The sequence below is a fragment of the Meleagris gallopavo genome, chromosome 1 (genome assembly GCF_905368555.1).
Source record: "Meleagris gallopavo chromosome 1, MGAL_WU_HG_1.1, whole genome shotgun sequence".
NCBI lineage: Eukaryota > Metazoa > Chordata > Aves > Galliformes > Phasianidae > Meleagris > Meleagris gallopavo.
The window spans coordinates 167,904,937-167,932,436 of NC_139404.1; the positions used below are offsets into that span (position 1 = coordinate 167,904,937).

Consider the following 27,500-nt stretch of genomic DNA (forward strand, 5'->3'; position numbering starts at 1 on the left):
GCTTGTTTTGCCCTTGCAAGTCTGACTTCTATAAGCAATAACTGCATTGTATACCTGTCCTGAAACGTGCAGTAAAGTTATTCTGCAATTGTAGTATCATTTTTACAATGCTCATAACTTTGCAGATTCTGAGTTCCCAAGTCTAGCACTGAATCTAGTGAAGACTAATGCATACAATACTACCTAATTATGCACACTCAGTCATCTTGGAACTCTACTCAAAAGTTTGTCCTAAGAACAAAACCAAGATTGACGGCAGAAAACACCAAAAGGGCAACTGAAAACAGCTTAAGAAGGAGATTCAATGCAAAAGATGATTATTCTGGAATATAAAGCCTCCACAGTGAGTAGTGCACATATGAAAACAGAAGGGAGATTTCTCAAGGAAGCATTTTTATAGATGTGGTACTGAATAATACAAAAATAATGAATACACAGTAGGATTTACTAGGACAGCAGACCATGAATCCCAAGATTCACAGATATTCTAAGTTCATAAATCACATAATTCCAAACATTTGGAAATCAGCCTCAAAAACACCACTTCATTATAAAAGTTTGTCCTGTTTCTTTTATCTAAGAGTAAATTTAATTGAGTTCTAAATAACATATTATGTAAGTTATATCTTCTTGATTAACTTGTAAGCACTCCAATTTAGGTTAGGTCCTTGGTAAGTTTCAGAAACAAGTCCTTGAAACTTTCACAATTTATGACAGGTAATTTAACATGATATTCTCAAAAAAACAAGAACTACATAATGTTCTTCATATACAGTCAATTCCAGCAAGTAATAGTTAGAAACAGCAATAAAACTGAAAACAACAAAAAGAAAAGCTAGTAATATTTTAAACATGTTGGCACCAAACTAACTGATTCATGAAAATCCCCCAAATGAAAGAACTAATTCTGCATGAAATTGAAATATACAAGGAGGAAAACAACTGTGAGCATATCTTGCACCTTATTTTTAAGGTAATGGAAACCGTTACTTAAAAATAAAGATGCATCTTATTAGTTATAGATTTGTAAATGAATTGCTACTGGAATAACACTGAAGTTGGATAAATCAGCCAACAAATCCTGGTGGTTTCCAAAGTTGTTGGCTAAGTACAGTAAATGCAAGCTGCTAAAGAACAGCTTATATTTGAGCTTTTATACGTTTTTTAAAAACAGCTGATATAACTGTCCATGCCAAACATGACTTGATCTTTAAAGCCAACCTCCCAAAAACTGGGTTGGAAGATCATTTTGCTCATATTTTCTAAAAATATTTCTGAATCTTTTATTCTAAAAATAACTGACCTTGTCGGGCTTTGGATCAAGTCCCTAATTACTGCAGTCTTTCTGCTTCATAGCAATGACTTCATATAGCTAGGCCTGGCTCAGTCAGTGGAATTCACAGGGCTAGGACAGGTCTCTGTCCTCCATGTACTGGAGTAGCAAATTTCACAGCCTACCAGCCTACTGAGCAGGAAAAAAAAAAAAAAAAAAATCAAATAACCAAAGTGGAAAAGCCAAAGAGATGTATACAAAATTCACCCTACCTTTTTGTAGGTTATCAACTCAGGTTAAAGCCAATCTGACTGAAGGTAGAGTATTGACTCATGAATATAGGATAAATGATTGCTGCCCCAACACTTCCCAATGATTCCCTCTTGGAGTTTATCACCACTACAGCAGGAACAACCTGGCTGTTAAAAAAAATTGATTCTGAACTACTTAAGTTCACAGTTCAGCTTATTAAGGTATCTGAATCAATCACTAGTTTAGTTTAATTTATTTCATGAAGTCACAGTCACAATTTGTTCCTAGTTTGGCATAAGTATGAGAATCCAGAAGTTCAGGTGTGGAGCAGAGCAGACAGTTAGGATGGGTGTCATTTCAGCAGCCTTACAGCAATGCACAATATGAAGTGAGTGCTCTGGGCTTTAAAGTCCCAGGGTGGAGCATTTGGTGAAGGAAAGATGAACACAGAATATGAGAAATGGCTATCTTCAACTAAAGCAACAATGTCAGCACCTTAAATTGATTCCAGTGACAAATATTCTGGATTTGTCCAATGCAGTCTTTTGTCTCAAGGAGACATTGACAAAAATGCACAGAATATTCAGATCATTTATCCTCAAGCACTGTTACTGGATGAAATCAGGTTAACACCCTGCTCTCCACAAGCAGGCACAGTTATATGCAGACTGAAAAAATCCATGAATTAAAGGGAACAGACACTGGACAGACACCAAATATGACTACTCAGGCAAAAGTTTACTGGATGAATCAACAACTGGACACTAAGCATGATTTTCAGTGTTTATGTCCTTGAATAACTGTCAGAACTGCACACTAGAGAACTACTCTGCTCCTGCTAGATCAGTTTTGTATAACATCCCCATATTTAAAGCCATGGAACAACACCAGACATAACCAATACTTATCTGCTATTCTGGTTATCTAGTCATCAGTGTTGCCAGACCCACATTTTAGAGTAGGATTGGCTTTTGACAAAACCTCTCATCCTTTCATTCAAATAGAGGCCTTATCGATTCAGTTTCTTAGTCACACTCATTCATGTTTCCAGACTAAAGTTAAGTTGCCATCTTAAAATTAAATACTTTTTACTTTTTTTTATGTATACATATATATATATATATATATATATATATACTATAATTTAAATATTACCTATTTTAATTCAGCTGTAGGCACAAATCCAATTTCTCTACTGGAAAAACGTAGGCTTAAATCTACAGCGGACTGCAGATTTACGTGAGTCAGGGCAAATCAATTAACTGAGGCAGAGGCACTACCTCTAGAATAAAAACAGCAGGTGCTTAGACAACATTCTTGAGTTCTCATTATTTTAAGATAAAAATTGCTATACATTTTTTGTAAAATCTAGTCCATTAGGGGTCAGCTTTACAGTACCAGTATTACTGGCATCCCTTCTTAACTTTTAAGGTAAAGCATACAAGCAATAATAAGCACCTGAAATCCTATTTGCTTTCAGTATTTGGCATTAGACTAGTATCAACACATTGATACATAGAAAATACTACATAAATACACACAAACCATTTCCTATCTGATCTAGTAGCTTTTCTTGAAACAAGACTGGGCTATGCTTAAAACAACAAAAATTAGCACCATAATCACACAATGCAAACTGCATACTTGATGGAGTTCTGTATTAGCCAGATGCTAATGCTCACAAATTTTATGAAATTCCAATCTGTTGCACAAACAACAGCTGAAAACAACTTGATTAAAGGGCCACACAGTATGATGCTAAAAATCGCAACATGGAGTGCAAACATTAATATGTTCTCCAACTGGTAGATGCAGATATGGAAATATTCTGTGAACCAAAAGACACACTGTGCCATTACAGGCACAAATACACTACAAAAAGCAAAAAAAAAAAAAGCAACTGCAAGCAGGGCTCCCAAGCAACACAATTAGTTCCAAATGAATCTCAGTCAAATAAAGTCAGACACATAACAAACAACAGCACTTCCCTTCAGACTTCAGAGGCATGGGCTGTCCAACTACTCAGTAAAAAAAAAACTTAAAGAGAATACAGTGATAGACATTGGGGAAAAAATACTTTGTGTTTTATAAAATGACCAATCTCTGCCTTTGAACATATGAGTATTTGCTTCCCGTCCCTGGCAGTTGGCTCCGATGAAGCACAAAACATAAAGAATACTTCACCTAGAGGACACATCTTTAAGCACCTAAATAAGAAAGCATATCCAAAGACTCTATGATGAACTGTGGCAGATACAAGATTCAAGATAAAAAGGCAAGAGATACAATATTGGAACTCCAGACTGTCCTCTTCTGACTTGCCAGTGAGGCCAAGGAGCAGCCTGACACAGACACCTACAGCAGCTGCTGAAGTGCTGGCAGCCCGCCTCCACCTGATCCCTAAAAATCAAAGTCACTGCTGACACATTATGGCACTGACCCTTCCAAATCCAATTTATTGAAATATCAAGCACTTAAAGAATCAAAGCAGCCAAAGTATATTTGATATTCAGAACATGAGGAAGTATCTCAATTCTTCCTGCTAATGAAAGAGATGGATGAGATCATTTTAACCAGGAAAAGCACAGCATTTTGTGTAAGCTTGCTTTAACTTTTAATTCCTCCTTAAAAATATACTGGATTAGAACTAGACAAGTGATTTTAACAACACCTATGTCTGATGTGATTATTTCTCCTGAGACTCAGTGAACTTTGTTAGTCTGGGAAGGCTGAAAAGAATGCAGCCCCTCCTGGCAAGTGGAAAAAGATGCCGTAGTGCTCACTAAACGATATGATAAAACAAAGCTACCTACAAATTAGAATCATTTTAAATATGGACTAGATAACAAACTCATAAATTGCAGACTAAAAACTATAAATTAGGAAATTGTGCTTAACTTCATCATATAGGAGGTGAAAAACACTGATTTTCACCAGCACTTCACATACGTCTTCGATGTAATAGGCATTAAAAGCTATGCTAAGGCCATTTCTACTTTATAGGATAATTCAGAGCCCTCTATTTTCTTTAAGTATTTCTGACATTATACTTAAGTTTGCTATGTTGTTTTCTGTTGTCTGAAATTCTCCTCTTTCTGTTTATTGGGAAAGGTGAAAGAGAATGGGAGAACTCCACAAGGAGCGTAAAGATCTGCCTCTACCAACATGAAAAGCAAAGCGCTGTGTAACCATGCAAGCATGACAAAGCAGGAAATGCTTATCTAAACTTTGGTTCCAAATTTGGATGCACATTAACACAAGCCACTCCAGTGCAGTGTTTATGACCCCAAAATGCCAAGACAAGAGGTATGCTTGATGGATTTTGACTTTTGGAAGCAAGGAATTCCAGTAACAATCCTCAAAAAATAATCAGAAAATAAAACTATTCAACAGAACATGTCACTGCAAAAGCATAACATATGTAAATACCAGGGACAAGATTTCATATGAGTGGTTCATGCTCTTTTTAAGCTCAGCATATTTTAGGGCACAGATGCGCAACAAATAAGAAGACAGCTTACAGTGTGTGACTTAAAAATTGAAGAGCACCTACAAGCAAAATTAGAATCAATCTCCTAGGCACGCTATCTACATGTACTTGGAATATATTCATATTTAAGCTATTATGGTCAAACGTGTCTCTAAAAACCAACTCTAAGCTTCACAGTGCGAACACATCAGCATTATGCTACCCTAACTACAAATGGGCCTAACCGTGTGTTCAGAGAAATGCAGAGCAGCAACTAATCTGAGCATAGGTTGTTTGATGTTCATGCATTGTATGAATAAAACCTTTGGAAAAAAAAAAAATTAATTAAAAAAGCCATTGAATGCAGGGCACCTTTCAACTTCCAAATCAGAAATGGGTGTTTCTAATTTTTACTGTATTTCTAAAATACCCATAAACAATTCACTTCCACTTGGATTTATCTTAGTTTCAAAATGTCTTAATACACTTTTCTGGGTGAAATACAGTGTAGAAAAAAAAAAGAAGCTCTCACTAAAACTGGGCACAAACTGTTTAAGACACTCAAAATATAATCCATTTTTTAAATAGGGAATGCACCTATCTCATCAGTGGGAATGAAAAATACGTCTCTCAAATCCACTTGGAAGAATTATTGTTGGCCTTTTTGTCTCAAAACAACTATGTTAGCATGTGCTTTTGTACCATCACGTTTAACATGTGAAATTCATCTCTAAGCCAGTTGGTCCATATCAATAATTATGCTGCTGAAGATACTTGCAATTTAAATTAATGAGATAAAAAGCTCATTATCTGCTATTGAAAAGTTTTCTACTAGCAATACTGAAATGAAATTTCATCCTGAAAAAGGAAAAAATAGAAAAGTAGAAAAAAAATACCAACACAATGACTTTGAAAATCCTTAAATGCATTTTACCTCTCAAGCCTCATTTGATGTAATAATGAAAAAAAATAGTAAGAGACCTTCATTAAGCAAATAATAGAGAAAGTGAAACACGGGGTTTCAGATAATCAGAGCCTTAGCAATTTCAAATATCCATCAGATTCATTTTTAGTAGTGCTGTGCTGGTCCTTTGCATGCAAGTTTCAAAATACCAGTGACGCATTTCACCTACCTTAGCTTTATTGCTCATTCTTAGATACTTGACTAGAAACTGCAAACAACTGAATAGCTGGTTCAATTCAGCCACTTGTTTATATTTTGCTGTTATATAATAGATACATTTGTGTTTTCTGTTTTCACTGACAGAATAATTCCAGCAACACGTCGCTAGTATTTAACTCTTCCATTATCTCTAACAAGCTGCATTTGTTTGTAACACTCAAAAATATTCAGTTAAATTGTAACTACACTGCTGAACTTGTAACTCATACCTCCGAATAAGTCATAGCAGTAAGAGATAGGAGTATATTCCAAAAGGATGAAAAATCTGCTAGAAATAGATTCAGTATTTGACTACCCAAAACAATGGGGAAACTGAACTGGGGAAAAGATGGCAAAGGGAAATCAATTAGCTAAAACTGGGCTAATGAAGTACTACGTTCTGTGTGATATGACAGTGAGCATACTGGACTGTGTATGTTTAAATTGCTTTCTTCCTAAATATATCAAAATCTCGTGAATTTTTCCTAATTTTTCTTTTCCTTTTCTATAATAATGCAGGAAGTGAAGAGGATCATTATTTTTTAGCAAAAAGCTGACACCTTATTTGAAGGTTCATTCTTTTGCTATTATAATCGGGACAAAACATAGTAGTGCACGAAATTATTACTCTCAAGAAATATAAAACAGTTCATCAGTCTGCAAGTGCTGTAAAAATTAAAGAAATACTCACCTGAAAATGTTTACTTCCAAAATCCCTAATAAGCTGACTGTTAAGAATATAAAATTGTTTTCTTTTTGTCTGTTTTACTGCCTCCTTGTGTGTGTGCATGTATGTGTGTGTGCTGTTGACAGAAGCCTTCAAAATCTGATGTAAAAAACTCCTAGGTAAGACAAAGGGCTTATAAAAACATAATATCAGAAACAGCTATTAAAGATATCTTCCAGATTCTTGATAATCTAATGATGCTGACTGTGTCTCCTTAAATCTGAACATGAGATACTATTATCAGCTAATATAACTCTATGCTCAATCATCATGAGCAACTGAGTACTTATTTACTGAAAAAGTAAAAATGGTAAATACTCATTAAACTATAAACATTAATTTTCCAAGAAAACCTGAAAGAGATTTTTCTCAATTTCAGAATGACCAGCCATCACTCTCGTTCAGGAAGTCAGCTGATGGAGAACTCTGGTCTACTTAGAAAGAAATCAAGCATAGTGAGTCACATTGCCATTTAAACAAACAGTTCAAAGTTAGTAGGGAGACATCATGCTGCTGGATGACTTAAGCAAACAACCCCATTGTGTTCATAATGTGTCTTGTCATTTTTATGTATAAGTATTTGTTTTACAACTCATACACGTGAAACAAATGGAAGATTGTCCATAAAACCAAAAAACAAGCATGTTAGTGAAAAGATGTTGAGATTTTTTTCCACAGAAAAGCTCAACTAATGTTTGGACTTATTACTTCACATAGCAACACACCTAAAATAATCTAAATGTTGTGTTTCTCTAAAATTATCTGTTCCCCCACTCTAAGATAATCACTCTCCAAACATTTCACTACATTTAAGTAAAATACTCAAATATTCTATAATCTTAGTATTTTTAAATGGACAAAGAAATAAGTGAATCTGAGTTTAAAAAAATATATATTTTGAATGTCACGGAGAATTCTGGTGATTTTTATTATCCTGACTTCATAAGCCTCTCTTAGCACATACGTTTAGATACAGATTTCTTTTGAGACATTTAGGTAGTAGACTTCAACAATAAGAAGTCTAATGGATAACGTGAGCTATTACTCAAAGGCCAGCGTGAACTTGAGGCAAGTGAGCTGGCCTGCATCTCATCCTGTGAGTGCCGACAGACCAACTAAAAGCTACAGAATTTAATTTGATTTATGAAAATCTGCTACTTTGATTAGTAGAGCCAGAATGGGAACCAGACACTTCAGCAGCAGATGATCTGGCACTTGTAATATACCCATCTATTTTTGCAGATGCTAAAAGTCGTCAAAGTTCTACTCCGTCACTTGACTGTGCATTTGGACACCTCTTTAACAGCCTGTTCCATGCACGGAACAGGGCAAATAGCATGCCTAAACACAGTGGGTTCAGGCACAGAGAAAGACCTCCAACCAAAACAGACTAGACAAAGCTACTGCTTCACAGACAAAAGAGCACCGACTTGCAATAATGAGAACTACTAACTGGCCAAAATAGTCACAACCACTCAATAATCCACTTGACTAAGTACTCGAGCCTAGCTGGTTCACTCAGTGCAAATTATGAGACATAGGTTTCATATATTTTTTCATTATCAATAGCAATGGTAAAGAGCATGTATTTCATGTACGTGTCTACTATGGTAAATGTTCCAAAAAGCTTCACATTGCTAATGTAACTAAGAAAAATGGCAGAAAATGGGAAAGATTAGCACACAAGAGAGGACAGCAGATGGTAATAGACAAAAAAAAAGCTGTGTGTGGAACTAGCACTTTTTTTTTTTTTTTGAAGTTTCATCACCAAAGTGGCATTTTACAAATGTTTAGACTCACTTAGTCACCTAGTGGCAAAGCCATACAGTGCAACATAAGAGAGATCTCCTTCCCAAACAAACATGGCGTGTTATCATAAACTGCACTCAGACTGGAAAAGGGAGGGAGAAAATGGGGACTTATTTTCACAGCCACATTCCCATGTTAAATACCAAGAGCAGTAACTAATCCTCAGAGAGCAGATGAAGCATTACATGAGAACAACAAACGAAAAGGGGAGATTCACTTTAGTACATCCCACATGAAAAATACAGGATATACCTTGCCCAGTACTGGTAACATCTTTTATGTAAAACAAATCCAGGTTTGATCCAGTGCCAGAAAGAACTGGGTATGCTTCTTAAAGTGCATATTTAACCTAGAGTTACTGGCTTGTAGCAAGTCATACTACCGAGCAAGGGAACACTGTCCCTTCCCAGAAGTAGTCCTGCTTTAAAGGGACAGCTGCAATATAAGCATTTGAAAAGCAGAGCTTTTGAAGGTTCTGATAAACAAAAAGGAATGTGAAAATGAGGGTATTCAGAGAAATGTTTAAGTAAACTCACTGGAAAATAAAGGTTTGAAAAAGTTGCGCTCAGCTTAGTACTTCAGGTGTTTTAGTGCTGTCAGAAAAAAAGCTCATCTCCCAGATTGTACTTAACTGATCATACAGCACCGTATACAGAAATTAAAGTTTTGAAGACCTCACCGGACTCATCAGTTAAGGTTCTGGAATTTGTTACCAAAAAAAAATTACAGTTTAACTGAGAAGGTCAACTTGGAGCTTACTCTGTAGTTTTAAAAAAAGAGTAATGAGTAAAATAGGAAATAATAGTTGGGCACAGAACTGTAGTCAGTATCTGAACTTCTTCAGACTGTCTGAGCTCTGTTTGCTTTTGATGAAGCCCCTGTATTTAATACTTCTTGAAGACACCACTTTGGGCAATGGGTTGTGTTTTATGATTTTTCCACCTATTACCAGTCAACCTACCTGCCCATAGTTGTCTATGCCAGTTACTAATCTATTTAAGTTTAATAAATCAAAAGCTGTTCTTAGGGACTGGCCAAGAGTTGTAAGTCCTTCAGCCTGAAGGTTTTTCAGTTCATTCATGAACGTCGCATGGTTTTCCTTCCAGCCAGCCTGAAAAGAGAAACGCAAGAAGGCTTATTGGTGGGACGAGCTCGGGACAGGAGCCTCCTACGGGATCGGGCTTTTCTGTTGGCTAGAGCGTCTCCCTTTAACGCTAAGAGAACACCTCAGAAGTTACCAATATTCAATCTCACGAGGAAAAGACGGACTTTTAAGATCTTAACGCTCCGCGTTCATCGAGTATTTGTTACAAGGGACGGGTTTCTGCGAAGCCACACACACAGACACGAAGGTACCTCCACACACGGCTCGCGACCCTCGCAAGGCGATGCCCAGCGGCTTCACCCCCCGCGTCCCGCAGCCTCCGCCCCCGGAGGGTTCTCCTCTCCCGCCCCTTCCTCGCCGAACTCTCCTCGGACTTGCTGTCACTTCTCCCAACTTGAGCACACCTCCCCCACAGTTCAGTGCCGCTCACACACACCACACGGGGGATATAAAAAAAAAAAATGTCGGCCATGTTGATGTCAGCGCCGCCGCCGCCGCTGCCCGAACCCGTGCGTGCGCGGCGCCGCGCGGCCCGGCCCGACCGAGGGGGCGGCGCGGCGGGGCAGGAAGGAGGGCCGGGGGGCGGCGGGGAGGGAGGGGGGAGCGGGGTTACCTTGATGGCATACGGAGGCTCCTCGAAAGTGACCAGCATGTACCTGTCTCCCCTGCTGGCCGGGTCCCGGGCTCGGAGCTGCGGCGCGGGGACAAAGCGGAGGGTGAGGCGAGAGGAGGCGCCGGAACCCCCCCGGCGCGGCGCTGCCCACCCCCCACCCCCTCCCGTCTCTCCCGCAGCCCCCCGCGCCCCCGGCCCGCAGCCCCCCGCCGCCCCCTCCCCTCTCGCTCTCTCTCGCCTCCTCTCGCCAGGCAGCGCCGGTACCTTCATGAAAGTCTCTACAGCGCCTTTGGCTATGTCCAGATAGGTGGTGCCCAGATGGGTGCGCTGGTTCATGGAGGCGGACGTGTCTATCAGGAAGAGTAAGATGGGCATAGTGCGGAGGGGCCGGCGGCCAGGCGGCTACATGGACAGCGGGCGGGAGGGAGAGGAGAGAGCGAGGGGAGGAGGAGGAGGAGGAGGAGAGGCAGCCGGGGTCGGGAGAGGAGCGAGTGGCTGTGAGTGCTGCGCACGGGAAGGGCCTCCCGCTGCCCCTCTGCCGAGGCGGGGGAAGGGGGCAGCGCTGCCTGCCCTGCCCTCCTTTGTGTGAGGGGCCTGCCCAGCCCGGCACGGGCCGGGTGCTGCGGGAGCGGCGGGGAGGGCTGCGCTGCTGCTAATCTTCCCCCCCGCCACCACCGTCCTCCTCCACCGCCGCCCGCCCTCCCCTCCCCCTGTTGATGTTACTCAGAAGTTTCGGGCGGACCAGCCGCAGCCCGACCGCCCCGGCACTTTCTCTCTCTGACTGAGGCGCTTCCTCGCTCGCCGCCCGCTTTTAAGGGCGCCTGGGCAGGTCGGGGCCCGCCCCCGAAGGACACGTCCCCGCCCCACGTGACCGCCTCCCGGCCCCGCCATAGGGCTTCTGGCGGCCGCTTCATTAGCATATTCAAATCGCCGGGGGAGGGCGGGGCAGCGGGGGGGATGGCTGGAGCCGCTGTGGGAGACGGCGGAGGGGGGGGGGAGCGCGCGCCCGAGCGCCGCTGCCGTGCATGCGCAGTGGCGGTGGGATGAGGGGGGTGACAGAGGCGGCGATCGGGGGGCGCCGCTCCTCCGAAAATGGCGGGAGGGGGCGCCCCTCTGCCGAGCCCCGGGCGGACAGCGCCCCGCCGCGGGGCTGCGGCCGTGGGCGGGAGCTGGGCTGCGGCCGGGGCCGGGGCGGGGGACGGCGGTAGCCAGGGTGGCGGGGTTGGCCCGGGGGACCGCAGCCCAGCGGGGAGGGGACGGCGGCGGTTTGTCCCCGCGGGTGAGTCATGGTGAGGGGGGAGAAGGGGCGGGCGTCGCCGCCGCCGCTCTCCTCGAGGCCGCGGGAAGGTCCCCGCGCGGAGCGGAGTCCCCGCCTGCCCCGGGGTGGAGGCTGAGGGTCGGCGGGGTGACCCCATTTCAGCCCAGCCCCTCCAGGCTGTCGTTCGGCCGTGCTCCGTGCCGCTGCTTGCGCTCGTCGCCCTCCGAGGCGTGAAGGGCGGTGCTCTCCGTTTTATTTTTGAGGGGGTTAGCGGGGTCCTGCACAGCGCTTAGAGCCCCGGACCTCTCCGCGGGCTGTGAGGAGACGCCGGGAGCCCGGGCTCGGACCCGCGGGGCTCAGCGCCGGGCTCGTCGTGTGGTCAATTTCCAGAGACCCGCTCTGGTCTTTCACTTGATGTGGAAAAATAAAAAAATAAAAAAAAAAGATGAAAAAAAAAAATTGGCTGCCCTTAGCTGTGACCTTTTCCCTACGCGCAGGCAGAGATTAACACTGGTGTCCCTTTGATCCGTGCTCGGGCACTCCGAATTTACTTCCTATAAATCACATCATCGTGGAGTGTTTCCAGCCAATTAATGCCTTACATTGAGCTCTCCGTCCTTTGGAGGTTTCTGTTTGTTTTTCCCCACAATTGTGCCTGCGCTGTTCCAGCTCTCCCAGCCTTGGAGCGCTGACTCCAGAGCCATTTCTTAACATAATCTGTTCAGGAGATTGCTCTGCTTCCTCTCTGGCTGATGTTTTCCCCCGATCCAGCTGATGTGCTCCCACAGCCGCTGCTCTAGAAGGTACGAAGCCACTGTACTCCTTCTCTCAAGATAAAATTGGCAGTGTCCTGGTTTGAATCATTTCATTCTTCCAGGCAACATTTCTGTCTTGTTAGGCAAGAGCTGTTTTTGACTCTTTTTTTTTTTTTTTTTTTTTTTTTTTTTTTTAAGACTAATGAAAGATTAGCATTTAGTTTCTAGGAAGGCTGGAAAGACAGAGGTGGAATCACATTTCCATTACAGGTTTGTATATGTCCTTACGCCTGTGAATAGATATTTTGGCTTTCCTACTGGCACCTGTGACCTGTGCCATCCATGCTGAGGCACTGGGGCAGAGTCAGGGATATTGTCTTTTATCCTGGGTCGCTGCTAGGAGCCACTAAGGAATCTCCAGCTTATGAGATCTGTAAAGGAACTCCCATGTTTAGAGTGGAGGGCTAATGAAGTTTGGCAACTATGTTTCTTCTATGGTAACAGCCTGTGTCATGAATATTTTTCAGCCTAGTAAGAATAGCCAAGCTTGTCTGTACACGCTGATTCCCGAGCTGCTTGTTTCTTTCCAGCCATTCATTTTTAAAGTAGCAGTCCTGCGTCTTGTGACCAACAGCAAGGCTGTTCTGGCCTGGGTTCTACTGATAAACCCGAACCGTTGCTGTTAGGGGAAGTAAACCAGAAGATGCTGCCAAGGCACGTTGCTGGGTTGCTCTGGAATCAGTTGCATGCCAGGCCCCATCATGCAGTTAAAACCTCTGGACTACTGGAAAGACTTGGTTCACAATCTTTTTGTGTCCACAGCTGTATTTTGAGATGTCCTTCTTCCCCTCAGCTCTCCACAGACAGTTGTGTGCATCGCCTGGCTCTCTGTCAGGTGTGCAGCTCCTGAGGTCAGCAGGATTGACTGCTGTGAGGCTGGTGATCATCTCTGAGGTGGTGGGATTCAAGTTAAGTAAAGGCTGTAATGCTGCTTTAACAAATCATGCCTTGGGATTAGTAGCTTCACTTGGGAGTCAAGTTGAGTGAGTGTATGATGTTGGCCTCTTAATTGGCTTCCTTTTAAATCTCTTACACAGGCACGTTCTTCAGACATGCCATCTTCTCTCCTATTTGTGTATCAGTGATGTTTCATTGACTGTCCTAATAAAAGACCATCTGTTTTACGTGTCAAGCATCCATTTTCTTGGAGAGCATTCTAAAAATGGAAAACTTCTGGGAGGTAGCCTTCTGCGAACTGCAGGGGGAAAAAAATAAAAAAAATAAAATAAGGCATTTTAGAATACTTGCCATACCAGGAAAACATGAAAGGCAGCCTGGGACATGGAGACTCTGTGCAAGGCCTGGAAGGTCATTTGGAATTTTTATTTTTGTTGCCAGTAAGCGAAAGAGTGTGCGTGGGGGTAGGGAGTGAAAGGCATATTAACTGTTAGTAGTAGAGTCAGTCATAAAACAGCAAGAATTCTGAATTGACTTTGAAAGTGGAAGCAGTAGGTACACTGTGTTTTCCTTACCAACATGAGAAGAAGGTGGGGCTGGAGCATCTGGGCTTACTCTACCCCAGTCTGCTCAGCCCCACTGATCATCACTGATAAAAGAATCCCACAGACAAAACTCGCACAGTTCCAATGGGATTTATACAAGCAGAAATACTTTATGAATTCTGTACATGCTTTCTTTTTGCTATTATCTTTGAAGCCATTTGGAACACTGAGTTCTTTCTGTGCATGTTATATTAGATCCATATTAGATCCCCTATAGGGCAGAATGAAGGGTAGTTTTGTGTTGTCTGTAGTAGGCATTACTTTTCTGCTGGGAGCTGGCCAATTTGATTAATATTGAGAAAGATTCTTTCAAAGATAATCAACCCAAGCCTAAGTGTGTATCAGCCTCTTGATGTGAGAGCCATAATGGCTAGTGCTGCCATCAGAGCCACATTTATAAATCTGTACAAGGGACTTGTTATGAAGGAACAAAACCTAGTGATATTTGTGCTTATGCTCATTACTGATACAGCTGAGGCAGCTGAGCAGCAAGAGAGTATGAAACTCTATCACCGAAAACAGATGCATCTTTCTTTGATTTCAGCCCTTCTACATGATGGGCAAAATTATACCCCGTGTACAGGCTAAATGAGCTTGTTCTAGCTTTTCTCCTAAATCTAGATGAATTAATTCAGCATGGTTCTGTCTGAAGGAATAATCTTGCTGTACTGATAATGAAAACAATTCCAGCTTCTTTCATTCACAGTTTTTGTTTATTATTTTTCGTGCATCCATAGGAGATTATGAGCGTTCATCCATATCTAAGAATACTCATGAACTGATCTTCAGAGTGGGCATTATCCATCTGAGAACAAACAAAGCAGTATTAAAAGTGCAACTTTCACTTAAAATTGAAATGCTAACACTGTAAAGCAAAATATAAATATGAGTATGAATACATGCATGAAAATAAAATTATTTAAAAATAAAAAAGGCTTCGATATACTGTTGCTGTTTGTTTTTTTTTTCTCTCTTTTCCTTGAAGATAAACAACTTCTCCCAGTGAATATTCACAGAATTTTTGTTATATTATTAGACTGTTAGGCTTATTTTGTCCTAAACCACAGGTTTGAAGTACAACTGGCAGTTCAACTTTAATATTTTATGTATTTATTTGTTTATTTCAAATTGCCTTTCTCCTCCTGTATACAGAATCATTTCACAAAGATACAAAGATCTTGATCTGCTCAGGTTCTAGTGACACAGGTAGATTTTTCAGAGCTTCCATTAAAATCCCATTCCATAGCCTTGAAAATTGTCATCATCACACTTTTTTTTTTTCACAATTGAAAGTTTTAAATTTTCCATTGCTTAGTTTTATGCTAATGCTCATCACTAAAACATATTCCCATATAGCATTCTGAGTTTCAGTTTATTACTTTTCTTGCTTGCATCATATTCCCTTTAGTCTTCCTTTATACAAGCTCTGTGCATTTGGTTTATTTGCTTTATTTACAAATAAAATGATGTTTTCCACTTGTCTTGAACTTGACTACATGGGAACTTATACTGTTAGATGGATTGTTTTTCTCTATTTTATATTCAGTGATTTTTTTTACCTTACTCTTTTTTTCCCCCTCTTCCTGAAATTGTTTCCAAAGAGAAACTGTAATTCAGGTAACTATAAAGCTCTGAGAAGGCTCAGATAAGATGTTATCCCTAACATTTTTTCAGAAAAGTGACATTGAGATAATTTGATCTCAGTTTTTTATCTATATTCTAGGACTTTGACCAAGAATGCCTATTTTTCTAAATTTTGCAGAGGCAGCTGTCTGCCTTCGAGACTGTCTAGCACCTTTTAGAAGCCTGTACTTTAGCTTTCCCAGCACAGTGAAACTACACCAATCTGCAGAATGATGACCCCTAGAAGAAGTTGCATTCTGGCTTCTCTTGGCCCATTTTCAAACACAGCTTCATTTTCAGTGCTTGTGGATTGGGAAGCCCAGAGGATAGCTCTTGAAGCTTCCTAGGGATTTTTGTATTCCCCACCACTACTTCATTCATCCCTTGCTGTTTCCTGGCTCAATAGTTGGGAGCACAGAGAACACAAGTTTGCCATCCAGGGGTAGAATAGTTAATGTGGAATTTCAAGGAAATTGGGGTTAGGATAGTTTGAAATAGTTTGTTTTCTAACTGTCCAGACTGAATGTGGGCACCAAGAGATGAAGTTCATGAATATTTGTGAAGTACTTAAGCTTTTCAAAAGTGCGTTATGATGGAAGTGCATAGTCAGATTATTTTCTGAGGAAAAACTAATCTCTTCGAGGACCATCTGTGCTGTGACAGTGGAAGTCAGTCAATTAATGATGGAAAGGTTTTAAGGCACCTGAATAGAAGAGAAAGATAAAATCAAATTAGACTGTTTATTTGATACCTGCTTTTCCCTTCGTATTACTGGCCTTAGATTGAAAGGTCTTCTGGGCTACGTGTTGTCTTCATATGTTTTTAACAGTGTTTAACAGAGCAGAGCCTTTTCTATTTGGCACTTTAGGGAAATATTAAATTTAACATGGAGAAAACTGCTTAGAACAAATATTTCAAGATTACAGTTCTAATACGGCAGTAGAATTCTAGTAGATTTACAGTCCTTACATATCCTTCCTGATGTGCTACATTGCTCCTTTCACTTCAGGTAGGATCCTGGTCAAGAACAAAAACCTGTCACAACTCCAAGCTTTTAAATTCAGTCTCTTGGGTAATTCAGCTAGCAGTGTCAAGACCCAAAGAGAACAGAAAACACTCTCTGGCATGTGAAAGCTAAGGTATTTTTACCTTTTTTTTTTTTATTTCTTTTTCCCCACTCCCTTTTTCTTGAATTTATTCATCTTTCAGATGCTGGTAGCAGCAGTCCACTTGATTCCTGATGGTACCATAGTGCCTAGGAAAAAATACAAGTACAGACTTCTCATCTTCCCTCCTCTCCCCAGGCCATGAAAACAGGAAGAGTTTTTTGCATTCACTAAAACAACAGGTCTGAGGATACTTTTGCTTATTATGCCAGGGGAGAAAAAGAAAATCCTGTCATCAGTAAGGCCAGAAATAATAGTTACATCTGTCAGGTAGTTTGTGAGAGATTGCTTGCAGCAATCTCTGTTTTTTAGCTTTTAGTTAGAATCCTTGCTTTTAGTTTTCTCACTTTTCCAGCCCTGACTAAAAGCTCCTGTACGTATCATGATGGGTTAATTCAGCCCTTCACATAAATACCTGTTATACACGCTGCTGCCATGTGCTCTCTCCTCAGAATGTCCATCACAGAATTAGGATAATCTTTGCCCACAACATAATTTTTTAACAATTTTCAGATAGCTCGTTTCCCTGCTCTGCCTATACTCATTGACCTGAGTGATCCTACTTGTCACCATTCCAGAGATTTCTTTTGTTTGTTGCCTTAAGCATTCTTTCTTGCCTACACTGCAAAGTTTCAGTAGCTCCAGAAATCATATCCCTTCTGAAGGGTTGCACCCTCCTGCACATTTCATAGCATAGCAACGTAACTCTATTGCCATGGATCCCAGACATGGGCGTGCAGAATTTATCCAACTAATCAAGTGGTTCAAGAACACCAATTCCAGCTACAGTTGGCTTGGAGCACAGAGTGGTTACAGCTAAAAATATCCTATAAGTGCTTTGCAGGGAGGCAAAACAAGTTTGAAAATGAAAAGATGAGGTCTATTTTATTTATTTTGAATGGCCAGTGTAATCGGCATGGTCATAGTAAACTAAAAGGCAGAATTATACATTTATCCCTAAAGTGTATCCCACTGAGGTACCATACCTGCATGCAGTATTTGAGAGCTAGGAGTCCTTTCTTTACAGTATTGGCACGTGGTAAAAGTTTATTATCCAGCCTTTACTCAAAATGTGATTATCATGCATTGCCATCTTTTGCCCCAAAGCAAAGTACAATGTAAAAGAAAGATGCACTTGGTTGCTCTACGAAACAATGTGACTGGTGTCATATGGAATAAATGTCACTTGGTCTGCCTTTAGACACTTAGCATTTAATGAAAACTTACCAAATCTCAACAAGTAACTGGAATTCTCTAAAAGACCATCTATGAAGCAAAGACATAGGTATTCTAGAATAAAACAAGCCTGATAAAAAGTAAAGCATCCTTTCATCTGAGAAAGAAATGTGTTTGTCCGTATTCCCTGACTTAAAGCACCTTTGGCTAGATGTTTGCGACTGTTTGTTGAGCATGTTATTCAAAAGATACAATTCAAATACAAGGAGATTGTGTTTGTCTCTGGTTTTAGTTGCATGTTAAAGCTCTGATATAAAACTTACTTGTTAAAAAGGTCCAAAATCTTGCACAGCAAAGTCAAATGGATTCCACAGTGGGCAAATCTACTTCGCAGTAACTTGCAGAAAGGGACTTCTTGCAGAAAAATCCCAAATGGGAAGGAAAGACACTTAAAACACTGCTTTGAAAAGTATAAAAGGATAATTCTCACCAAGATGAAATCACAAAAGCATTTCTCACAAGGAAAATTTCAGAAGAGAGTTGAGACCAACCTGTAATGAACCTTGAATTGTAAGTGTAACTCTTCTTCATAACAGTCTTCATCCAACAGTGCTGCTTGGTCAGTAATGGGTTCTTTTGTTGTTGCAGATGGCTTTGAATTTCACTATGTTGCAATCGGAAAGCCTTGAGCGTTTCAGGATCACTTCTAATATTTTCCTGTTGGTAAGCCATTTTAAAGTCAATATACAGTTTATGGTTATTTTCCAAACACTGATCCAAAACGAAAAGTCCAAGAAATCCCTCCCCATAATTCATGCTGATGCTAAGCATACACTTCTCCAGTTTAGGCAAAGTAGATTGTGTACTCTGGTTGTGCGTTGAGTGTAATGCTTTCCCTGAGATCCTCCTGCTCCTTCTGGCTCCTGAGGTATTTCTATTTGCTGTTATTTCTGTTTTGTGAGGGCCCTGACACTGTTGTATGTGTTCATGTTTGACTGGTTTATGTGAGCTAGGAATACTCAGCTACCACTGATCTACATAACTGTGGTCTTGAAGGAAGATGGAGGTTAATAATTCAAAGGAGACAAATCTAGGCTTTTAAGTGTGACATACATTGCATCCCTTTTCACAGTATTGTGACTTTTTTTTCCAATTTATTTTATTTTCCTCGATCAATTCTTCATTCACGTCTTCTATTTCAGGTCATCTCTTAGTTACTCTAGCTCTAGCTCTCTATCTCATCAGTTACAATATCTTTTTCCTGATGTTTTATCTTAGATACTCAGTGTGGCTCTCCACAGCTGGCTGAGAGAAAAAAGTTGAAACTGCTTATTTGCCCTGACAAGTCTTCACCCCCATGTTTTTGATGATTTGCTGTGCTCTGTGCTTGACTTCAGCAGCAGCTAATAAGTAACTCCTGATCCAGCAAAACTTCCAAAGGTTGACAGATATCACTTGAGCTCCCATTTCAGAGGTAAGTGACAGCCCTTTAACCTGATTACAGTAAAGGGCAGCAGTACTGGGCTTGCTTGTGGTCCTCTACTGAACAGTTAAGTTACCAGGAAAGGGACAATATTCCTTTTTCAAGACGATCTAAGATCTGTTGTGCTTTAATTATGTATCATTTGGAATGCTCCAGCCTATTTCCACCATTGGCTTTTTTTTTTCCCCATTGCTACATCTGCTCATCATTTCCTAAGTCCCCTTTTTTTTTAATATATTGAAATCTGTTACCGATGTAGCAACATATTTTACAGTAGTTTTCACTAAGGCATTTGCAGGCTTTACTTCTGTCCAGATAGCTTTTTTCATAGCATTCCTCTAATTGCTATGGCCCATTTTGCCATAATGTCAGTTACTTTGTGGAGTATGTAACTGTAATTGAGATCACTGAGTAAAGCTGTTCCTTATCAACACAGAGTGATCCAGCAGACCACTGTCACTAGCACTCAACTTTCCTGTAATTCTGGTATTATTGCAAATTCCTCCCCAGCTGGCAGTAAGATGTTTTGTATGGCTATTTCTATGCTTGAATTCTCTGTTTTCTGGATTGTGAAATAATCCTCTGCATAATTCAAGAACCATATCATGATCCGTGTTTATCAGAATCTGTTACCCAACAGTCTGGACAATTAATGGTCTCTGTAAATACAACTCTGTGATTTCTTGCTGCTGGTGGTCCAAGAACTTTTAGTTCTTCTGCTACAAGTCAGCACTAGGGCAGCATGTTACCGCTTCCTAAAAAACAAAGCATAAAAAGTGTATGAATCTCTCCTTGAGAATTGTCTTGGCTAGAACAAATGGCATTTCTCCCTCATTCTCTTTTGAATCTTTATGTATATGTATGTTTTCATACATAAATGTCCATACTTGCATTTTTTCTGGTTAAAAAAAAAAAAAAAAAAGGACACGAGTGAAATACACTGAAATGAATCAAAATATAATTTCAAAGAAAAAGCACTGCTACAAAAACAAGCCAGAGATGTTAGTGTCAACCCTTAAGTTGGGGGAAGAGTTAAAGAGTTAAGTAGTCAGAAAAATCCACAATAGGAAAAACTTAGACCATCACTTTTACGTATATTCAAATGTAGTCATACAAGAGGGTTTTGAGACACTGGAACCAGATTAGCTCTGGGTAGTGATGTGCACACACTATGACATCGCATGGCAGCTGGACAACTGTTCCCTCCTCCTACCTCACCATTCAGATCAGGACCTAGCCCTACACAGAAAAGTTGTCCTAGCTTGTCATCTGTTTTTCTGCCTCTTCAGTTGCAGTGGAGAGAATTTGGACTGTTGGCACACGAAAAGGTTTTTTATAAACCTTTAAACTTTTAGTGCAAAATCACATTGATTTTCCTTGGGAAGGATCTGGATTTTGGCCTCTCACTGGGGGTTGTGCTCACTGTACTGCTGGTAGCTGCATACCACCAGACACTGATACATTTCTCTCTTTTCTATCTGTTAGTAGATGAAGTATTCACGATAAAATTTGGAGACTATGGCATCATAAGAACAAAACTCAGACTCCTGAGCAGCTGCCTGGGACCCTCACCACACATGCAGAAAAGCTCAGTAGATGTCTTGCTGATACCTGCTCTTAATGGCATAAGGGTCATTAAAGTCAAATTGCTGTTAGGAACCAAAATTCCAGAAAAAAAATCATCAGCTACATTCACAGTGATGCAGCAGAATTGCCAGGTGGACCAGCCTGAACCAATGGTTGAGCAGCAGGTGAGAAGGTGTGGCTAACCCAGGGAGCTCAGCTGCAAGCAATGCACCTGAGTGACAGAAAAGGGTGGACTCTGAGTCTGACCCTCCTCTCATTAAAGGATTAGCAGCCAAAGGAACAATATACCTCCAGATAGAGATTGTGCTCTTCTTGAGCTATCACTGGTTGCTGGAGGGGCGAGCCAATTTTCTGCTGTTGTTCTGTAGTGCTTGTATCCCATTAGAAGGCAATGACAGTGCCTTCTTTTGCTGTGCAACTGGTAAAATGAAAAGCCAGTGCTCAGGCACTGCTGTGCAGAGCTCTAACTGAACTGTGAGCATGTTGCCTGGCAGTTTTGGCACTATGACTTTTAGGACTCTCTTAAAAGCTATCTGGACACAGCTTGGAGGAAAACGTGGAATACGAACTGTTCCCCATAGACAGTTATGTATGATCAGGCTTTATTGGAGGAAAAAGGAAATTTAGTTCTGTGATGTTAGTGTGCTACACTGTTTGGCCTCAAAACTGAAATGGCAAGGTCTGAAAAACAGAGAGAGGATCTATGTTGTGAACCAATAGAGGTGGACCTGTCCTGGAGCGAAACTTGTTGCTGCATATATGGCCTCAGGCTCTCTGGCTTTGGGGAAAGCTTTTTTTTTCATTTTATGTTTTCAACATGTTTAAGTATATACATAAATACATGCATAGCCCTGTGGCTTTTCAAAGTGGGAAACTCCTTTCCAATGCTCACTCTTTACAATTGAGGGTATTTACATGCTCACGATTACTGTCTGCCCTTTATCCAAGGTCTTCTCATTCAAGCACTTCATGAGAACTTACATGGCCATTTCTTACAGTGTTTCTTGCTACGGTTCAGTAAAAAATAACTATCACCTTGTTCCCTCCTATTAGTGGGAACTTGTCTAACACAACAGATGAGTTCTTTTGACCTCAGAGCATCACTTGGCCTCATATGGATCTTTTTGAGCACCTTTCTCATTGCCACTGATACCTGATTTAGAGCCTGTGTGTGAAAATTCCCTCGTGCTGATATTAAGCATACAATTCAGAGGCTATTCTGGTGCCATTTAGCCTGAACATCAGGCTTCTAATCTAAACTTGTGAGAATGTAAAACATTTTTTTCAGTCAGTCCCAGGACTTTTTTTCCCCATTTGGACTTTCATCATTTGCTTTCGGAGGTACAAGATAGGCATTCACCAGTTCTTCAGTCTTTACAGAGGTAATTGTCAGATGATATTTTTACACAAGGAGGTCATCAAGTTACAGATGAGAACATAACTAAATAATTGGTTTTCCCTTTCAAACATGTGTGGCCTCTTGTCTTTAGAGCATTTGCTGTTTTAAAAATAAGAAGTATTTTTCCTGTTTTCATAGATTTTTCTTGCCTGTGTACCCATGCTTCTCCCAAAATCATATCCTCAAAGCAGCTAAACCTGAGTTTGATATGGATATAAGTTCAAAATCAAAGTGTACTCTGTAGATTCTGACTATAGACTTATGAACTTACTCCAAGATACTCAAAGCAATCAGATATTTGGACTGAAATCTATCTAGAACAAAAATCATGCTGATCAGGAAGGGCCACAAGGCTACCAAGGCAACTAAATGCTTCACAACACTGTCTACAATAGTGCCCATCTACATCTAGAATCACTGGAATGTATATATATGCTTACAGACTGACAAACTCCTTGCTTCAGTGAGGACCAGAAATGCTGACTTATTTGCTAAAGTGAAGGTGACTCCTAACATTTACACAGAATAAGACCTGAAAGAGTTCAACTGAATGATCTGGGATTCTTTTTTAACTCCTCAGACAGCCCTATGGTACTGAGTCACAAGCTTTTGCACACACTTCAACTTCCATGGTTTTTCGGAATCCTTCTCCACTGAAAGGGAAAGTTCACCTACCCTGGTTCAGAAACCACAAGCTTTTAAATAAACTTTTTGTTACAGGTTTGAGTTGAAAAAAATTAATGGCTTCAGTGAGGGTCTACCTATTTTTTTTTTTTAAAGACTCTCATGCTGGTTTTGTACGCTCTGAAGGTTTCCATGTACTTGCAGTAAGGAGTAATCTTCGAAAGGGTTCAACTTCAAGAAAACTGCTCACCTTCATAAACTTCCTCTCATGACCAAGGTAGTACTCTTTTGATCTTTTTGACTTCTATATGCTCAGTTGGTTAAAAGCATTTTGCTGTCCTAAGAAAATCCAGGGCTGCGTGATTAGTAGTAAAGAAAAATAAAGAAAATAATTAAAAGACACAAGCTGTTGTAAAAAAATGTTCTTTGATATTCCCTAGAAATGTTCTTAACTGTGTATTTTAGAAAAAAAAAAGAAAAAGGAAATGCTTCAAAGTTTTTGTATTGTTTGTGCCTATGTAAGATAAATTTATTTACCTTTTAACCAAATAACATAGGTGACTTTAATCCATTTTCCAAATAGAATATGAATTTATTTCTTGATCCTTCAATATCACAGAGAAGGAAGATTTAGAAGAACAAGTTCTGAAGTCCTGAGGCCTAGAAAAATACAAGAATAATAAGCTTATAAGAATTAGTGATCAGAGAGTTCCACCAAAAAGACAGTGATTTAAATTACAGAGATTTTTGACACCAAGCTGGAAGCCCAAAATGTGAGTGATACTATGGATGAAGCTGGATCAATGAGGACAAAGGAAACAGCAATAAGACTGCATACAATGCCAGAACTGCTTATGGGGCAAAATGCATGAGCCAGGAGTTCTCATTTGCAGCCCACACACTGACACAGCATCACTTTTTTTGTTCTCACATGTTCACAGTCAGTTACAAAGCCAACAGCAATTACATGGCAGCTAAAAATTAGTGTACTTCTTCTCAGCAAGGTGCTATGCCTAGTGCCTTGCATATGTTTTAAAGCTAATCTTTCTTTTTTTCAGAACTTCTGCATACAGCAGATTTGATTTCTGATAGGTCCCCATTCTCTGAATGCCCACATAAAACTAATAACTGTCATAATAAACAAGAAGGATTTCTTATCAGAAATGTGATAGGCAGTATTGTTCACTGAATGAATGATAAATACCTGGAGCAAAATAAGAGTGTAGTTTTACAACAGTTTGTATTTTTGAGGAAGTTGGACAAACGTATTTCCCACTGAATCCTTTGGTGCTCTGTGAAGTTTGCCTTTCTATATGAAGAATGGATCTATATCTATTTCCCACATGCTTCTAAGAATGATGTAACATCTGAAATTAATTTTTTTAGTAACTATCTCATGAAGGCTATCACTGCTGACAAAACAAGGCAACTGCAAAGGAGAGAATTTTAAGGACAATTTTTTTTGCTGTTGCATAGAGCTATAGGCTTTGAAGAAACAGTAAATCCCATGTAGTATAAAGTAATAAAACATTTAGCTTACCAGCAGAGCAGAAAATCATGGGCAAGAGTAAGCCACTGCTGCATTCAGTGGCTATTGAGAGGTGCCTCTACTTGTTGCCAAGGGTTTTTACCTTTTGTGTGTACAAGCCCTTTGGTTCTGCACGGGTGATTGAGGAAGAAGCTTCAGAAGCTGAAATCTGGCTCGCTGTCAATGGAGCACTTTTGAATCTAAGCACTGAATCAGGAAGAGTGCAGCTTCTCTCCCACATTAGCCCTTCTTGCAGAGTGAGAGCAACCGCAATCAGTTTACTTCGTGGCTCAAAGGGGCATGTCTTCTGGCCTAAAATTTAATCAACATAAAATCGTTTTTTTTTTTTCTTTATGAAAAGCTTGTTCCTGGTATTATAAATATTACACATGTATAATTGCTCAGCACTCTACTAAGGGACTGTTTTTGTTAGTATCCACAAAATTCAAGCTGTTTATTAAAGTCATCTCACTCCTACTTGGTGGCCCCAATGCTTTCCAGTTCTAGCTGAAAGGTTTGCAAGTGTCACTGTGTTGTCAGATCATGTCATGATCACCATTTTGCAAAACAGTTACCCAAAAGGATAAACACTGCTTTTAGGGCTGTGCTCTTTCTTCTGGTTCTACCAGTAGTAACAGCCTTGCAGAAACAAGTCTCTAAAACCAGGGCTAAGGGTAGAGCTGGGAAAGAGCCAGGATGGGCCAAACACTCACCTGTTGGTCACAACTGTCACACAAGAAGCAATTACCTACTTTTTAAAACAGGTATAGTTTATAAAACTCAGAAAAATCTCACCCAGCTATTCCAAAACTAGAAAAGAAAAACAAAACTCAGCAAACAAAACAGGAGATGGAGCCAGAGAGCAACTTTTAAAGCAGAGTGCCAGAGAAGCTCTGGAATTGGTTTCAGCTCACAAGCTTCAAACCAGACTGCAGAGGAGAAACTGCGGAAAATAACCAAGGCTCTGGTGTGATATAAGGGCATGGAAGACAGCTCCACTGTGTGCAAGCACACCAATTCCAAACAGCACAGTGCCCTTTCCCAGAGCTCCTCTGTCTTCTTCCAGCACAGAAATATGGAGGCCAGTCTTGCAAGCAGGCAGGTAGGCTAGTTCTACTCCATCCAAAGCAAAAGGGTGAAAGTCAATCTGCACCACCACCACCAACAAAAAAAACAAAGATGCAGTATTAACTTGATAGCAATTAAGTGTTTTTTTCACCTTGTTTTTCAGCCTGTGTTACTGGCAGATAGATTCTTACAGGAAAGTCCAAATACTCCATGCATACCATGGCAGTACCTGCAAAAAAATACATACCTGACAAGCATCGTTTTTAATTCTGTGCTTTTTATGAATGTTGAAAAAGAAGTATTTAAGCTTGCTTCTCATGGTTTCTAATTTAGTTGCAAGACATAATCCTAGAAATACTTCTTAATCCATGCATTTTAGCTACAAAACTATGATAGAAAATGGAAGAAAAAAAACACCTGCTAAGAAGTATTTGTAAGATTTCTTTTCTTGATTCTTTTTTCTTGTTTAGGGTGGGAAATGCTTTTCTAAACTACCCTCAGTTTGATTCTGTAAGTAGTTATTAAAGTTATGACTATAGCTATTCTAACTTGAAGTCTTTTTGTTCCTTAATTTGTGTAGTTGTAAGAAGACTGTTTCTAAAATGCAAATCATTTTTGGATGGATTATGTGTGACAACTCTAGATCTGGAAAAACACTCAGATCTTGGTAATTTCATCAATGTATTTTCCATCATTATGACCATAGCCTGTCAGTGCAACACAGGAGTATGCTACAGGCTCCTGGCTTACTCTGAGATCTTATTTTTTCACTGCTTCCCTTCCCTCTCTCCACAGCTTTCAAGCATCACTTTTTGTTCTCTGAGCCATTCAAATGCTGCTTTGAGTGGAAGAATACCTCAAGCATATTACCCTACCTGATCAAGGAAATTAGAGCATTGACCTCAGATTTGGACACCACATAAAATGATATACTAGACCTCAGGACACCATTAATTTTCTGTTATTCAAGTGCCTTTCTAGTCTTGCTGAAGAAGTCACCATTAAAGCTAATCTGTAATATAAGTCCTGAAAATTTTTATCTTGACTGTCTGTAAGCCCACTGGAGCATCTCTTGCATTGTGGATTTGGTTTCTTCTTTGTTGTTTTTTCAATGGGTAAATTATTGCCAAAAATCAGATTTTTATATAAAGCATAGATTTTGTTTCAGCATATTATTACTTGGCTTTCCTCCAAATGCATGTACTTGGTAGCAGCCCTTGAAACCCGCATTCAACAGGTGCACACCAACAACTGTGTCATAGTAACTAAAAAAAGTTTCTCCCTCACGTTTTTGGAAAAAGGAGATTCAAACAAAAAGTGCATCTCAAACTGCTTTCAGTGTTTTCCTCCAGAAGATCAGTATCTTAAATCTTGAAGGAGAAGTGTTGTCTGAAAATGTTTAAAGATACAGGAGAGGCAAGGTAAATAGCAAAATGTAACACCTTAATAAGCAAATGACAAAAAAAAAAAAAAAACAGCTAATTTGGAAGATGCATAGGAGTCACTTCTGGTCCTGTGAACCATGTATCTACTGTTTATGACACTCCTTTCTCCCTTACTCACTTCCTTAGGAGTCTGTTGGACAAAAAGCACTGTATGTCTCCCTGCAGCCTGCAGTATGCTGCCTTTTGCATACAGTCAGTCCCTATTTATCTGCTAACAGTGCATAGTCTTGAATACAAACAAACTGCAAAGGGAGCAGCCCTTGCCAGATTTCTTCAGACTTCAGTTCTAAAAGGCATTTTTAAGATATCTATTCTGAAAATTGTCCATTTTATCATCATCTTCAAAAAATACCTCTCACATCTCATCAAGTAGCAAGGCAAGCATTTCTGGCTGTAGGTCCAGCCTAGAACTTCAG

General features: G+C 40.3%; 1 protein-coding gene and 2 long non-coding RNA genes across 9 annotated transcripts in view; 1 reads left to right on the forward strand and 2 right to left on the reverse strand.

Moving 5' to 3' along the window:
- Positions 1-11,185, reverse strand: part of INTS6 (integrator complex subunit 6) — a 42,452-nt gene extending 31,267 nt beyond the window's left edge. Inside the window, exons 1-3 of one of the 3 annotated variants that reach the window (XM_085215922.1) lie at positions 10,675-11,185; positions 10,411-10,488; positions 9,654-9,803 (exon numbers count right to left, since the gene is read on the reverse strand). In XM_085215922.1, coding sequence (XP_085072048.1) covers positions 9,654-9,803; positions 10,411-10,488; positions 10,675-10,785 — 339 coding nt within the window. In that variant the 5' untranslated portion in view covers positions 10,786-11,185. Of the gene's footprint in view, positions 1-9,653; positions 9,804-10,048; positions 10,349-10,410; positions 10,489-10,674 lie in introns of those variants that run through there. The other 2 variants (XM_085215921.1, XM_010728782.4) reach the window with 2 other exon arrangements.
- Positions 11,186-11,389: 204 nt separating this feature from the next.
- LOC109365397 (uncharacterized) lies at positions 11,390-27,036 on the forward strand. The gene is made up of 6 exons (XR_014881018.1): positions 11,390-12,471; positions 18,599-18,673; positions 19,229-19,424; positions 23,200-23,320; positions 26,220-26,306; positions 26,435-27,036. It is a non-coding gene; the product is annotated as an uncharacterized LOC109365397 (long non-coding RNA).
- LOC146545772 (uncharacterized) lies at positions 14,701-24,656 on the reverse strand. 5 transcript variants are annotated; one of them, XR_014881023.1, is made up of 7 exons: positions 24,584-24,656; positions 23,581-23,703; positions 23,294-23,398; positions 20,067-20,188; positions 18,502-18,667; positions 18,274-18,410; positions 14,701-16,863 (listed from the first exon to the last, which is right to left on the reverse strand). It is a non-coding gene; the product is annotated as an uncharacterized LOC146545772 (long non-coding RNA). The 5 variants fall into 5 exon arrangements; XR_014881020.1 differs by having other exon boundaries at positions 18,274-18,407; positions 18,502-20,188; XR_014881022.1 differs by having other exon boundaries at positions 14,701-16,311; positions 18,502-20,188.
- Positions 27,037-27,500: the final 464 nt, after the last annotated feature.